This window comes from Diaphorina citri, unplaced genomic scaffold, assembly GCF_000475195.1.
Source record: "Diaphorina citri unplaced genomic scaffold, Diaci psyllid genome assembly version 1.1 scaffold968, whole genome shotgun sequence".
In the NCBI taxonomy this organism is placed as follows: Eukaryota; Metazoa; Arthropoda; class Insecta; order Hemiptera; family Psyllidae; genus Diaphorina; species Diaphorina citri.
Genome location: NW_007378399.1, coordinates 107,896 through 119,681, shown reverse-complemented (window position 1 = coordinate 119,681; position 11,786 = coordinate 107,896). Strand labels below are relative to the sequence as shown.

The following is an 11,786-nucleotide window of genomic DNA, read 5'->3' as shown; positions in this document are numbered from 1 at the left end:
GTCTGGACACAACATCAATATAGATTAGATAATAAAATATATACGAAAACATGAAAATAATTGAGCTGGTTTTACTTACCATTTCTTACAGAAGTTCTAATGACTAAATGGCCTATTTAGGAAGCACCTCCAACTGTATAATTATAAAGTACTACAGTTTTACCATACACGTACCTAAGATACGACATTCTTACTAACATTAGGTACCTATGTCCTTATTCCATCAAAAGTATTTACACAAAATTAACAAAAAGTCGTATTCTATTGATCAAAGGAAATTTTAATCTAAAGGTGGAAAAACTTCATCCTTTTGTACATTATCAAAATAATTATTAACATATATTTCGTCAGATTTTTTTTATTATTATTATGTTATTTTTTTAGTTGTTAAAAAAGTGGCATTTTTAAAAAACTTCGATCGCCAACTGCATAAAATTCCTAAAAAACGAAATTTCAAAGTCTTCGACTTTTTCATACATTCGATCATCGATTTTTTCACAAAATTCAAAATAATTTTTCTCGACAGATCAATAGAACACTACTGGAAAATGTCTGGACACAACATCAATATAGATTAGATAATAAAATATATACGAAAACATGAAAATAATTGAGCTGGTTTTGCACAATGCACATTATGCTGATTTGGCGTTAGGTTTACTGAATAAGAGGGGAGCTCTGGCTGTCGCTGAAGTCTAGACCGTAGTACATCTCCGAGCTGTCGAAACAGGGATACATTTTCCGAACCGGTTTCGTGTCCACTGGTGGAATGAATCGGTTCCGGTTGAGAAGTCTGAAAATGGACAAGAATGAAGAATGTCAGAATAATAGTAAAATTAAAATCATGACTTACCTCTTTGTGGTAAAGCTGAGAGTGTCTTCACATTTTTTATGGATTAGGAGCCTCTTTCGCCAGCCTAGTTAGCTTGGTTGGTAGCGCGTCTGCCTTGTACGCGCTAGGCCGCGGGTTCGATTCCGCCCGGGGCGGATTTTATCCTGAAGGGATAATTAATCTTTTCAGCTCGATATCAAAAACACCCGCAAGCAGCGCTCGAAACCAATCCAAAGAAAAATCAAAATTCCATACCTCGGCTGGGATTGAACCCACGCCCTCCTGTTTACCAGGCGAGCGCCTTGACCACTACACCACCGAGGTAGGTTCTAACCTGTATGACCTGTGATGTTCACATTTTATTATTAACTGCACCACTTGAGCACCTCCTTGGTGACACTGTGTGACCAGACCTGAAAGCAGAGAGTCAGCATCCGGTAAATAAATAATCTTTTCAGCTCCATATCAAAAACACCCGCAAGCAGCGCTCGAAACCAATCCAAAGAAAAATTCAAGTCTCTGTAGGAAAGGACTCGCCTCATAAACAACTCTGCGCTGTCGGCAGGTATATGAGTACGCGTAGTTTACTTGTGAAATCAGAATTGAACTAACAACCTCAAACTCTATTTGTCAGGGTTGAGAATAAGCTATTTTGGATTTTTAATGGTTTAGTACAAGCGCTTTCACGCAACCTAGTAGTTGAACTATTAAAAAAAGAAGGGAAATTTGCTTCAGAAGAGGGGGATTGGTCGAGAATCCACGAGAAAAATGCACGTGATTATTTTATAACAATACCAGCTCCACATGTGATTGGATGGGTATCTACTGTTTGGACACTCACTTCAGGATGTTCATCATCTTCCTGGTACGGACAATTGATACCATTCATCTTGAGGAGAACCATGGACACCAGTTCGAAAACATCTTCAAGATCGATATTGACCTGAGGGCGAAAGACATTATTAATAATTAGCTATACATGCATATGCATATGTATTTACATACTGGATACTGGTGGATTGGTCGAGAATCCACGAGAAAAATGCACGTGATTATTTTATAACAATACCAGCTCCACATGTGATTGGATGGGTGCTGTTTGGATACTCACTTCAGGATGTTCATCATCTTCCTGGTAGAAATCATAAATTCAGATTCACCAGTTGTCACCGTATGACGTCATGCGCAGAACGAACTCAAAATCGTACACTAATTGACACCCCCCTGTACATACTGGATGTAAGGTTAAGTAAAAAACTCTAGTCTAGATAGATACTCATAGCTTCTTTCTTGGTATCGAGGACACAAACAGTTTTACTTTTGAGTTGATGCAAAGTCTAGGTCAAGCTTGAAGTCTTGGAGCTTGACCATGCAATGCAAAGTATTCAAGTTTCATCTAATGTATGTAGACTTGTTTTTGTTGTATTCAGGCTTGAATTCAATATATCCTAAGGCTCTTTACACGGCTTGATTCTTTATTTTGATTTTATTTTGTTTGAAAGGATAAATTTTTACAGCTAATTTTCGTGTACTTGAATTTTTCTTTGGATTGGTTTCGAGCGCTGCTTGCGGGTGTTTTTGATATGGAGCTGAAAAGATTATTTATTTACCGGATGCTGACTCTCTGCTTTCAGGTCTGGTCACACAGTGTCACCAAGGAGGTGCTCAAGTGGTTAATGTTCTCTAGCAAATTCACGACGACCACAGTACTGTACGGCGTCATCAAGAAAGCTGCTGACTGTTTCTCACAGAGGAAAATCGATACACTTCTTGCGAAGAAGAAAGACTTGATGAAAAAGTTCAGGGTGAGTTACCTACTGGGATGAACGTTACGGTTTGAGTCGACATCGATCGACGGCATCGACTATGTGTGGATGTATCTTTACATTTCCCTCTATCAAACCTCCGAGAAAGCCAAGAATGGTCATATTTTCTAAGATTAGGTTTTGAGTCGACATCGATCGACGGCATCGACTATGTGTGGATGTATCTTTACATTTCCCTCTATCAAACCTCCGAGAAAGCCAAGAATGATCATATTTTCTAAGATTAGGTTCAAAATATATATATTTTTTTTTATGGATACATTTTCCGAACCGGTTTCGTGTCCACTGGTGGAATGAATCGGTTCCGGTTGAGAAGTCTGAAAATGGACAAGAATGAAGAATATCAGAACAATAGTAAAATTAAAATCATGACTTACCTCTTTGTGGTAAAGCTGAGAGTGTCTTCAAAATTTTTATGGATACCTACCTATCAGAGCATAATTAGGAGCCTCTTTCGCCAGCCTAGTTAGCTTGGTTGGTAGCGCGTCTGCGTTGTAAGCGCTAGGCCGCGGGTTCGATTCCGCTCGGGGCAGATTTTATCCTGAAGGGATAATATTCGTTCCCGGAATGGCTGGCTTTTTCCTATCCTGTCTTCCTTCTCTCTTCAATTTCGGAACGATAATACCTTAGCAGTTATAGTTCCCTCTGTCAAACCTCTTGAAAAAAGAGCCTCTTTTACTATTTCTGTAATAAATTTGTAGCTACTGCTAAAGTAGTTACTCCACTGTCCTCACAAGGCTGAGTGCACCCCGTATTTCAAGTAAAGAGCCAAAAAAAACTTTGACTCTGCCGACAATCGAACCCGGGGCCTCCGGTGAGCAAGTCTACTGTGACTTACGCGGTCAAAATTGATCTTGATGTAGTATCGACTTACCCGCTTGGTTTCTTATCTTCTGCTGGTTTTCGCCTGCATAGGAAAATGTAAATCTTCTTGTGTGTCCCATGCATTTTACAATGGCAAATTGTAACCTGTCTACACTCACGCCTTGAAGTAAAGCGAAAGTGGTCCTTGAAATAATGAGAAAGCGGTACCGAGGTACAATCTTTTTTTTTATGTTTTTTATGTACATAAAAAAAAAACACTCACTATTTTTGAAACTGACAGAATATACTTACTAATTTCATGCATCTCATTTTACCCAGGATATGCTCGGGGACAACGGGGTGTTCCTGTTTCCCACCTTCATCAACTCGGCCCACTATCACTATCAGATCCACTACAAGTTTCTCAACTACGGCTACGTGGGTCTATTCAACCTACTGGAGATGCCGGTCACTAATGTAACAGTGGGTCTCGGTAGTAACAAGTTACCAGTCGGGTTCCAGGTGAGTTTGGCGCTCGTGACTTCCAAAGCGGTCTGAACTTCTTCGTTATGCCAGGTTTTACGGCCAGCCACTTACGCTCCGTCTGTCTGTCCAACCTACATAAGTCTGTCAGACTGCCGGAATGTGTGTGTCTATTCAACCTACTGGAGATGCCGGTCACTAATGTAACAGTGGGTCTCGGTAGTAACAAGTTACCAGTCGGCTTCCAGGTGAGTTTTGCGCTCGTGACTTCCAAAGCGGTCTGAACTTCTTCGTTATGCCAGGTTTTACGGCCAGCCACTCACGCTCCGTCTGTCTGTCCAACGTACATAAGTCTGTCAGACTGCCGGAATGTGTGTTACGGAAAAAGCTTGCGACTTCAGTCATTAGACCGTCTGAGAGACTAGAAGTGGGAACACTATTCCACCACACACTTTCCGACGATCTGTGATAGTCGGAGAGTGATTGGCCAGCCTTCCAAATCGAATGGTAGGATTGGTAGGTAAAACTTGAGATTGATTGAGTACATGAGACTGTACACCCGAGGCAAGGCGTGGCTGAGGGCCATTTTATTGTGGTTATTAATTCGGTTTGTTCTTTGTTTGATTACAGGTGGCGACATCACCAGGTCAAGACAGACTATCGATGGCAATCGCCAAGGAGTTGGAAAGTGCGTTTGGAGGCTGGGTACCACCAAGCAATGTTCTGTGATAAAGTTGGACTTCGACACGACAAAAGATCGTGTTCGTCCAGATTATGTATTTCTCAGATTACTTTCAAAGTAATCTCACTATACTAAAGTTCCAAAGTATTACCTTAATTATTTTTGTAATCCGCGGTACAATGACACTTCGTTTCAGTGTTTAAACCATAGTTGGTATGATTTGAGAATAATCTTCTGTGTCCTGTATTAACTGCCCTAACAAACCTACACAACTAACTCCTTTGGACCTATGGACCCATCCAAGGGAGGCAGCTACTTTCCTGGGTCTACTGAATGAGGACACGGACGAAGAGGATTTATGAAAAAAGGAGGCGCCGCTACAACAACATATTATTATCTTCAGTGCCTTTTGGATTGTTGATATGAAACTCTTGTAATTGAGTTGCTGAAGATATTGTTTTGTGAAAGGCAAAATTTTACAAGGTGTCCATTTTAAATTACGCTAGGTTCTTCTAGGACCTGCAAAGTCACAACTGTGCCTAACAAACCTACACAACTAACTCCTTTGGACCTATGGACCCATCCAAGGGAGGCAGCTACTTTCCTGGGTCTACTGGATGAGGACACGGACGAAGAGGATTTATGACAAAAGGAGGCGCCGCTACAAGAACATATTATTATCTTCAGTGCCTTTTGGATTGTTGATATGAAACTCTTGTAATTGAGTTGCTGAAGATATTGTTTTGTGAAAGGCAAACTTTTACAAGGTGTCCATTTTAAATTACGCTAGGTTCTTCTAGGACCTGCAAAGATAGTCCAACGGTGTACGTCTGAGCTGCTAGAGTGAATCAAGCTATGTTGCTATTTACAAGAATCTCCATATCAATCTTGGAAGATTGAAGGGTAGCACATTTCTTCCACCTAACTTTTAGGTGTTACAAATATTGAAATAATTTCTATGTAATGGTTCCTTATGTAACGTGCTTTATGGGTGGTTTTTTTTCTTCTAGTAAATATGTATGTATTTGCAATTTTAATACTACCTAGGTATGTTAAATGATTATCTACCTACTACCTAGTAATTTACAAGAATCTCCATATCAATCTTGGAAGATTGAAGGGTAGCACATTTCTTCTACCTAACTTTTAGTTGTTACAAATATTGAAATAATTTATATTCAATGGTTCCTTATGTAACGTGCTTTATGGGTGGTTTTTTTCTTCTAGTAAATATGTAGGTATGTATTAGCAATTTTAATACTATCTATGTTAAATGATTATTTACCTACTACCTAGTTATCTATGTAATCGTATGTATTTCATAGCTGATAGCTTTAAATGCTTTAATTTAAAAACATAAAAAGGTGCACTAGGCCATTCACAAAATATTTTTTTCGGACTAGAAGAAAAGAGATTATCCGATGAGTTTTTGTATGTATAGGTATTATTTATCCGAAGGCCTTTTAACTTTTAAATTAAATATATTATGTATTATAACAGTATGTTCTTTCGTAACTGGTTGTGCAATTATAACAATATATTAATTAATAGATATTTTATTATTTTATTTCATTTATTCCTGAGAGGTCCGGCTTAAAAAAATATTCCGAGCAAGGGCACCCAACAAGAATCGTGGAGTCCATTCTCAGTGCCACTTGATTAATCTGGGCCTGATCTGTGTTGTTTTATTGGAAAATGATTTTCTACTATTTTGTATGTTTTATCTGTAGATTTTATTTTGTTGTATGTACAATACACGCGTATTTCAATATCTTTTCGTAGGTATTGATAATTTATTTTTATTTTATGTGTCGTTTGATTTTCCCACTTGTTTTCATTTCACAGGATGTAGGTATTGTAGGTAACCGGGTATTTTTATTACAATTTTATTATCTTTGTTTGCTGCTTCTCTTGACCTTTTTAGATCTACAGGCTTGTCGGTTTTTTCCCGATAAAAATGTTATGTAGGTAGATTTACAAAGTTTTGCATAAAATACCTATAGGTACATATTTGGAGGAAAAAAATACAAAAATAAGCTAGGTCTTCAATTTGAGATCTTATAATTAGCAGGGGCATAAACGGAAATGAGATAAAAGTTGGAATTTTTAGTTTTCAGTGATCCGAATATTAATCAGTATTATGTAGGTTTCTGTTTTAAAATAGTAACACATTCTACGAAGGTGCATTCAAAAGTCTTATAATCAGGGAAGTCCATTTTAAATCCCAAGCCAGCCTAGCCAGCCTTGGAGTGTAGCGCGCCTGCCTTCTGAGCACTGGGTTGCGGGTTCAATTTCCGCTCAGGGCGAAATCTAAACAGATAAGGTTCGGTCTCTGAACAGCTGATTTTCTCCTATGCTGTCCTCTTTCTCCGATTGTGGGACGATAAGACCTCAGCTGTCTTAATCCCTTGTTCCTGTTTACACCTCTGCTTACATATCTGGGAGTTTTATTTTGAAATTATTTACTAAAATGTTATTACAAAATACGTTAGGGAACAAAAGGGGGAAAAAAGTAACATTAACAACATCCGCGAAGGTATAAATAAAATTTATATTCACTAGATAAAACAAAATAAATAAAAAATAGGACATAAAAAAGCAGTAAATCAAATAAATTTACCCTATTTTATTTTTTATGATTATTATTGTTTAAAATGTTTTCTTTCTAGCTTCTTTCTAAGAAATGAGTAATCATAATTACTTATTGTAGATTAAATTGATGACTGTTGAATATGTACACAACTTTAAAAAGTTTGTGAATCTTACGTACCTACCCTACATGGTACATGGTGGTTACCCATTGAAATTGTAAACATTACTCTCCTTGAGAGAGGGTAAGATAAGGAAAGTAGAAAGGAACCAATATTTTGTCAGTAAGACAAATTTTTGTCGATGGTGGGATTCGAACCCGGGACCTTCTGCATGGCAAGCAAGCGCGTTACCACTGGACCAACCGTGCCCCCAAACGGCACGGTACCTACCTATTTGTAGGAACTGTAGAAGTAGAAGGTACTTGGACATTGGACAACAAGTATCGAATTTGTATGACAGCCGTGTTTTATAGTGATTATGCAATGTGCAAGGAATTAAAAAATCTCTTTTTTCCTCGTAGGTACCTGTTCTGCCGTGCTAAGCGAAAACGCCGTACCTAGGTATGTCAAAAAAAATCGATTTTTCGTTTTTGGTGCCAAATGGTTCCTATGATCCTAAATTTTGATCCTATAGGTATTTATCCTAAACCACTAAAATGTTTTGCCGTATGTCAAAAACGTATGTTTGCCGTATATGTAGATTGAAATTTTTAAACTCAATTTCCCGAAAGTAGGGTTTTTTTTTTGGCATACCTACGGCGTTTTCGCTTAGCACGGTAGTGTTATCCTTCCTAGTCTTCCTACTCCTACGTACCTATACTATTATCTTTGCTACAAATTATTTACTGACAACTTACCATTACATATCTGCCCAGTAAAGCTGGGAGGACAAGAACAGTAGAAAGAGTCGATGCTACTCCAACACGTGCCTCCGTTCAAGCAAGGGTTGTGACTGCAAGACTGAAAAGAAGAGAGATTTTTTTTTTTTTTTACTAAACAACTTCTGAAATTTTCAGCACAAACTAAAGAGAAAATTGACTATTTTCTGCGGGACCCATTCCATTTTAACATGACTAGGTACTAGGTAGGTGTTAGAATTTCTTTCTTCTGATGTTGAAATGGTCCCTCTATAATATATGGTCCCTCCAGTATTCGGGGAAAAAAGTAATAGAAAGGAAATACCTATAACGAGGTAGGTAGAAACCAATTTACATAGGTATCACATAATTTTATGTGTCTGAAATACCTACCGAAATTTTTTCTCAAGGTGAAAACGAGTCAAAAGTTATTTTGTCCCTGATATTATTCAAGCTATACCTACAAACTTAATAGGTATTTTTCTAAACAGATTAAAAGTGAGAAAAAAAAAATATTAAACTTAATCTCCCGAACAAAAAGTCCCCGAAAATTGAACACACAAAAACTTCAAGGACACAAAAATGTACCCAAAGAATCAAACTGAATAAACTTAGTGTTATTTTTTGTGTAACTTTACTGTTTCGCCATTCTTTTTTTATATAAAAAGTTGGAAATATGTTATTATGGACGGTAAATTATGTAGGAATCTTTGTTGGTATACTGGGTCGTCACCCTATACCTACCGACACCAAGGTAAACTTTCAGGACAATTCACTGAAAACTTTGACTCCGATGAGAACTAAACCCGGACCTCTTATGTGCTAAGGAGGTAGGAAGACCACTAACTAGGCTACGATCTTAAGGTCTGTCCACACATAGTGGACGGGCCGTCGATCGACGAGGTGAATCTATGTTGTCGAGGCAGTGTGGACGGTTCAGTCGACATCGACGCGACGGCCGATCGACTATGTGTTTTTTTTTTCAATATGATAATTAACTTTATTTTTCAATAAGACAGAACAAAGTATAACAAACAATAATTTTTTTTTAATTCGCGTTTTACAAATTGCTTTAATTTGCATACTGCAGTCGGAAAAAGTGATTGATTCGTTCTCTTCTCCTGCTGATTGGTATAAAACAGCTCGCTTGGTAGGTAATTTGCATTTACCTATCTATTTAGTTAGGTACCTATTTATTTTTATTTATTTATTTTCATCAAGCTGAAATATATCTCACTAGAGTCAAAATAGAAGAGTTCTTTTTTTTTACAGTCCGCTTTTTCTCTAAAAATCTAAAATGTTATGTTTTATGAAGCACTGCACAACCAACCACTTTCTCTCTGCCTCTCTCTCTCTCCCTCCGGCACCCCCTGTATCACACTCTGAGGTCACCATCAGTTTTTTTTACATAGCTAGGTAACTGTTATTTTTTAATTAAAAGAAAGTAAAAATGTTGCAGACCACCCATCTCTTACGGTCAAAATAACTATGAGCAGAGCACAGGCCAAAGTACCAGCGGCCACATAGATGCTGTGCAAATGATCCAAATGTATAGAGATCGGCATTTGGAGATCCAGCGAGTTCTTGTCAGGGTCTCCTATGATGCCTGCGCCATCCACTTCACTTGATGTGTCATCCATCAGAAGTTCCACTGAAATCAAATTCACGTCAAGTCATATTTTTAGCAAAAGGGGTATTTTTTCTGAATCTAACGAATCCAGAAAAAATTGTGTTTTGCAAAATTCGAATCTAGGGAATGGAATTTTCAAATCCATCGAATTCAGATACTTGAATCCATCGAATCCGAACACATTGGATTCCAGATATAAGGTACCTATTTGTAGGAACTGTAGAAGTAGAAGGTACTTGGACAAAAAGTATCGAATTTGTATGACAGCCGTGTTTTATAGTGATTATGCAATGTGCAAGGAATTGAAAAACTTTTTGCCTCGTACCTGTTCTGCCGTACTAAGCGAAAACGCCGTAGGTAGGTAGGTATGTCAAAAAAAATCGATTTTTCCTGTCGCTTCATGAAATGACTTTGTTTTTCAACGGGAAACTCTTCAGTTTGTGCTAGGTTTTAGAGCCGATGGACATGATATTTGACAAACTTCAAGAAATGAGAAGTATAATATGTATAGGTAGTTTGAGGTAGATAATTTAAATTATAAACAGTTTGGCCACAATTATAGCTACCCTATGCAGTGTATCCTATACAGACTGCTAGGATAAAGGTAATCTTCAGTCTCATTCGATCCGTAGATACCTAAAAGATAAGGACTATACAACCATTAGACCAATATTCCTATCAACTTATCATCTATATCAGGAGCATAAGTTTCTGTTTCCCAGCCATGGACCGAAGATGTCAGCAAGATTAAGAGAAAAACATGAGCTTAAAACCTTGAGAGTATAAAATCTAGAACGAGCATTTATGTTTCAGATAGTGTTATTAGTTTGGAGCTCGAAACGTTTCGAAATGTGATGTAAGCTGAAACTTAAACAAAGGAAGAAGAGTACACACTTGCGAATCTCCCAGAATCAAGACAATATTCAAAAAGGATAAAACGCACGAAAGATACAAGTAGTAATGAAAACGGTTTGAAAGCTTCCACACAAATTGCAGGAGGGTGGGGGGTGACAAGGGGGGAAATGACTGGGGAGGGAATAACAGAGGGGGAAATGACAAGTGGGTAAATGACAAGGGAGGGAACTGACAAGGGTAGGAATGACAGAGGAGAATGACAAGGGTGGAGAATGATAGACGGGAAATGACAATGGGGGAATGACAGACGGGGAATGACAAGGGTGGGGATATGACAAGGGGGAGAATGAGAGAAGGGGAATGACATGGGGGAAAATAACAAGGGGAGAATGACAGAGGGGCGATGATGAGAGGGAATAACAGAGGAGAAATGACAGAGGGGGTATGACAAGGGGGAGAATGACAGAGGGAAAATGACAAGGGGGAGAATGACAGAGGGAAAATGACAAGGGAGGGAAATGACAAGGGAGGAAACAACAAGGGGGAGAATGATAAGGGGGAGAATGATAAGGGAGGAAACAACAAGGGGGAGAATGATAAGGGGGAGAATGATAAGGGGGGAAACAACAAGGGGGAGAATGGCAAGGGGTAAAATGACAAGGGAGGGAATAACAAGGAAGGGAATGACACAAAAAGATTATACATACAAGATAGTATATAATACACTCCCAATATTTTTCTTCGCAAACCCTCAGGCTCCGGGGAAATTCGAATAATTTATACCGGGAATAAAAGACCGTCTTTGAAATTACCTGTCATTCTAGACTACTTTTCCCGCAAAAAAAAGGTAACAGCTTGTGACTCGGTTTGGAAATTGGTTGCAAAATGTCAACATTTCATGACGCTTATACTCTTTTTTTCCTCACTCTCTCCTTGTGAGATTTCTTTCTTTTGAAAAACAAATTTCCAATTTTGTGTGCTTACGTTACGAGTAGGTACTTTCGTACGTTTTTACCTATATTATTCTCAATTTGTATTTATTTAGTAATCATTTTTTAGCCTTTATTATTTACTTATGTAGGTATAGGAGTATTTAGGCCTTTAAAAACAACTATTGAAGATTTATCGGATCTATCTTCTAAAATGACATCGATTTTCAATGCAAAATTCAAAAGAGAATCAGAGTAGGTATGACAAAACAATGTAATTTAATGACAGTTTCTACA

The 11,786-nt window shown here is 38.0% G+C and overlaps 2 protein-coding genes across 2 annotated transcripts in view; one reads left to right on the top strand and one right to left on the bottom strand.

The window, feature by feature from the left end:
* Positions 1-1,949: 1,949 nt before the first annotated feature.
* On the top strand, positions 1,950-4,812 carry LOC103513424 (fatty-acid amide hydrolase 2-like). The gene is made up of 4 exons (XM_008478250.3): positions 1,950-2,003; positions 2,467-2,637; positions 3,802-3,984; positions 4,576-4,812. Exons 1-4 carry the CDS (start codon positions 1,950-1,952, stop codon positions 4,672-4,674), a joined length of 507 nt encoding a protein of 168 aa, XP_008476472.1. The 3' UTR covers positions 4,675-4,812.
* A 3,237-nt stretch (positions 4,813-8,049) lies between these two features.
* The window catches only part of LOC103513423 (delta and Notch-like epidermal growth factor-related receptor), a 56,712-nt gene continuing 52,975 nt past the window's right edge, over positions 8,050-11,786 (bottom strand). The window contains exon 12 of the mRNA XM_026826618.1: positions 8,050-8,178. Coding sequence (XP_026682419.1) covers positions 8,050-8,178 — 129 coding nt within the window. The remainder of the gene's footprint in view (positions 8,179-11,786) is intronic.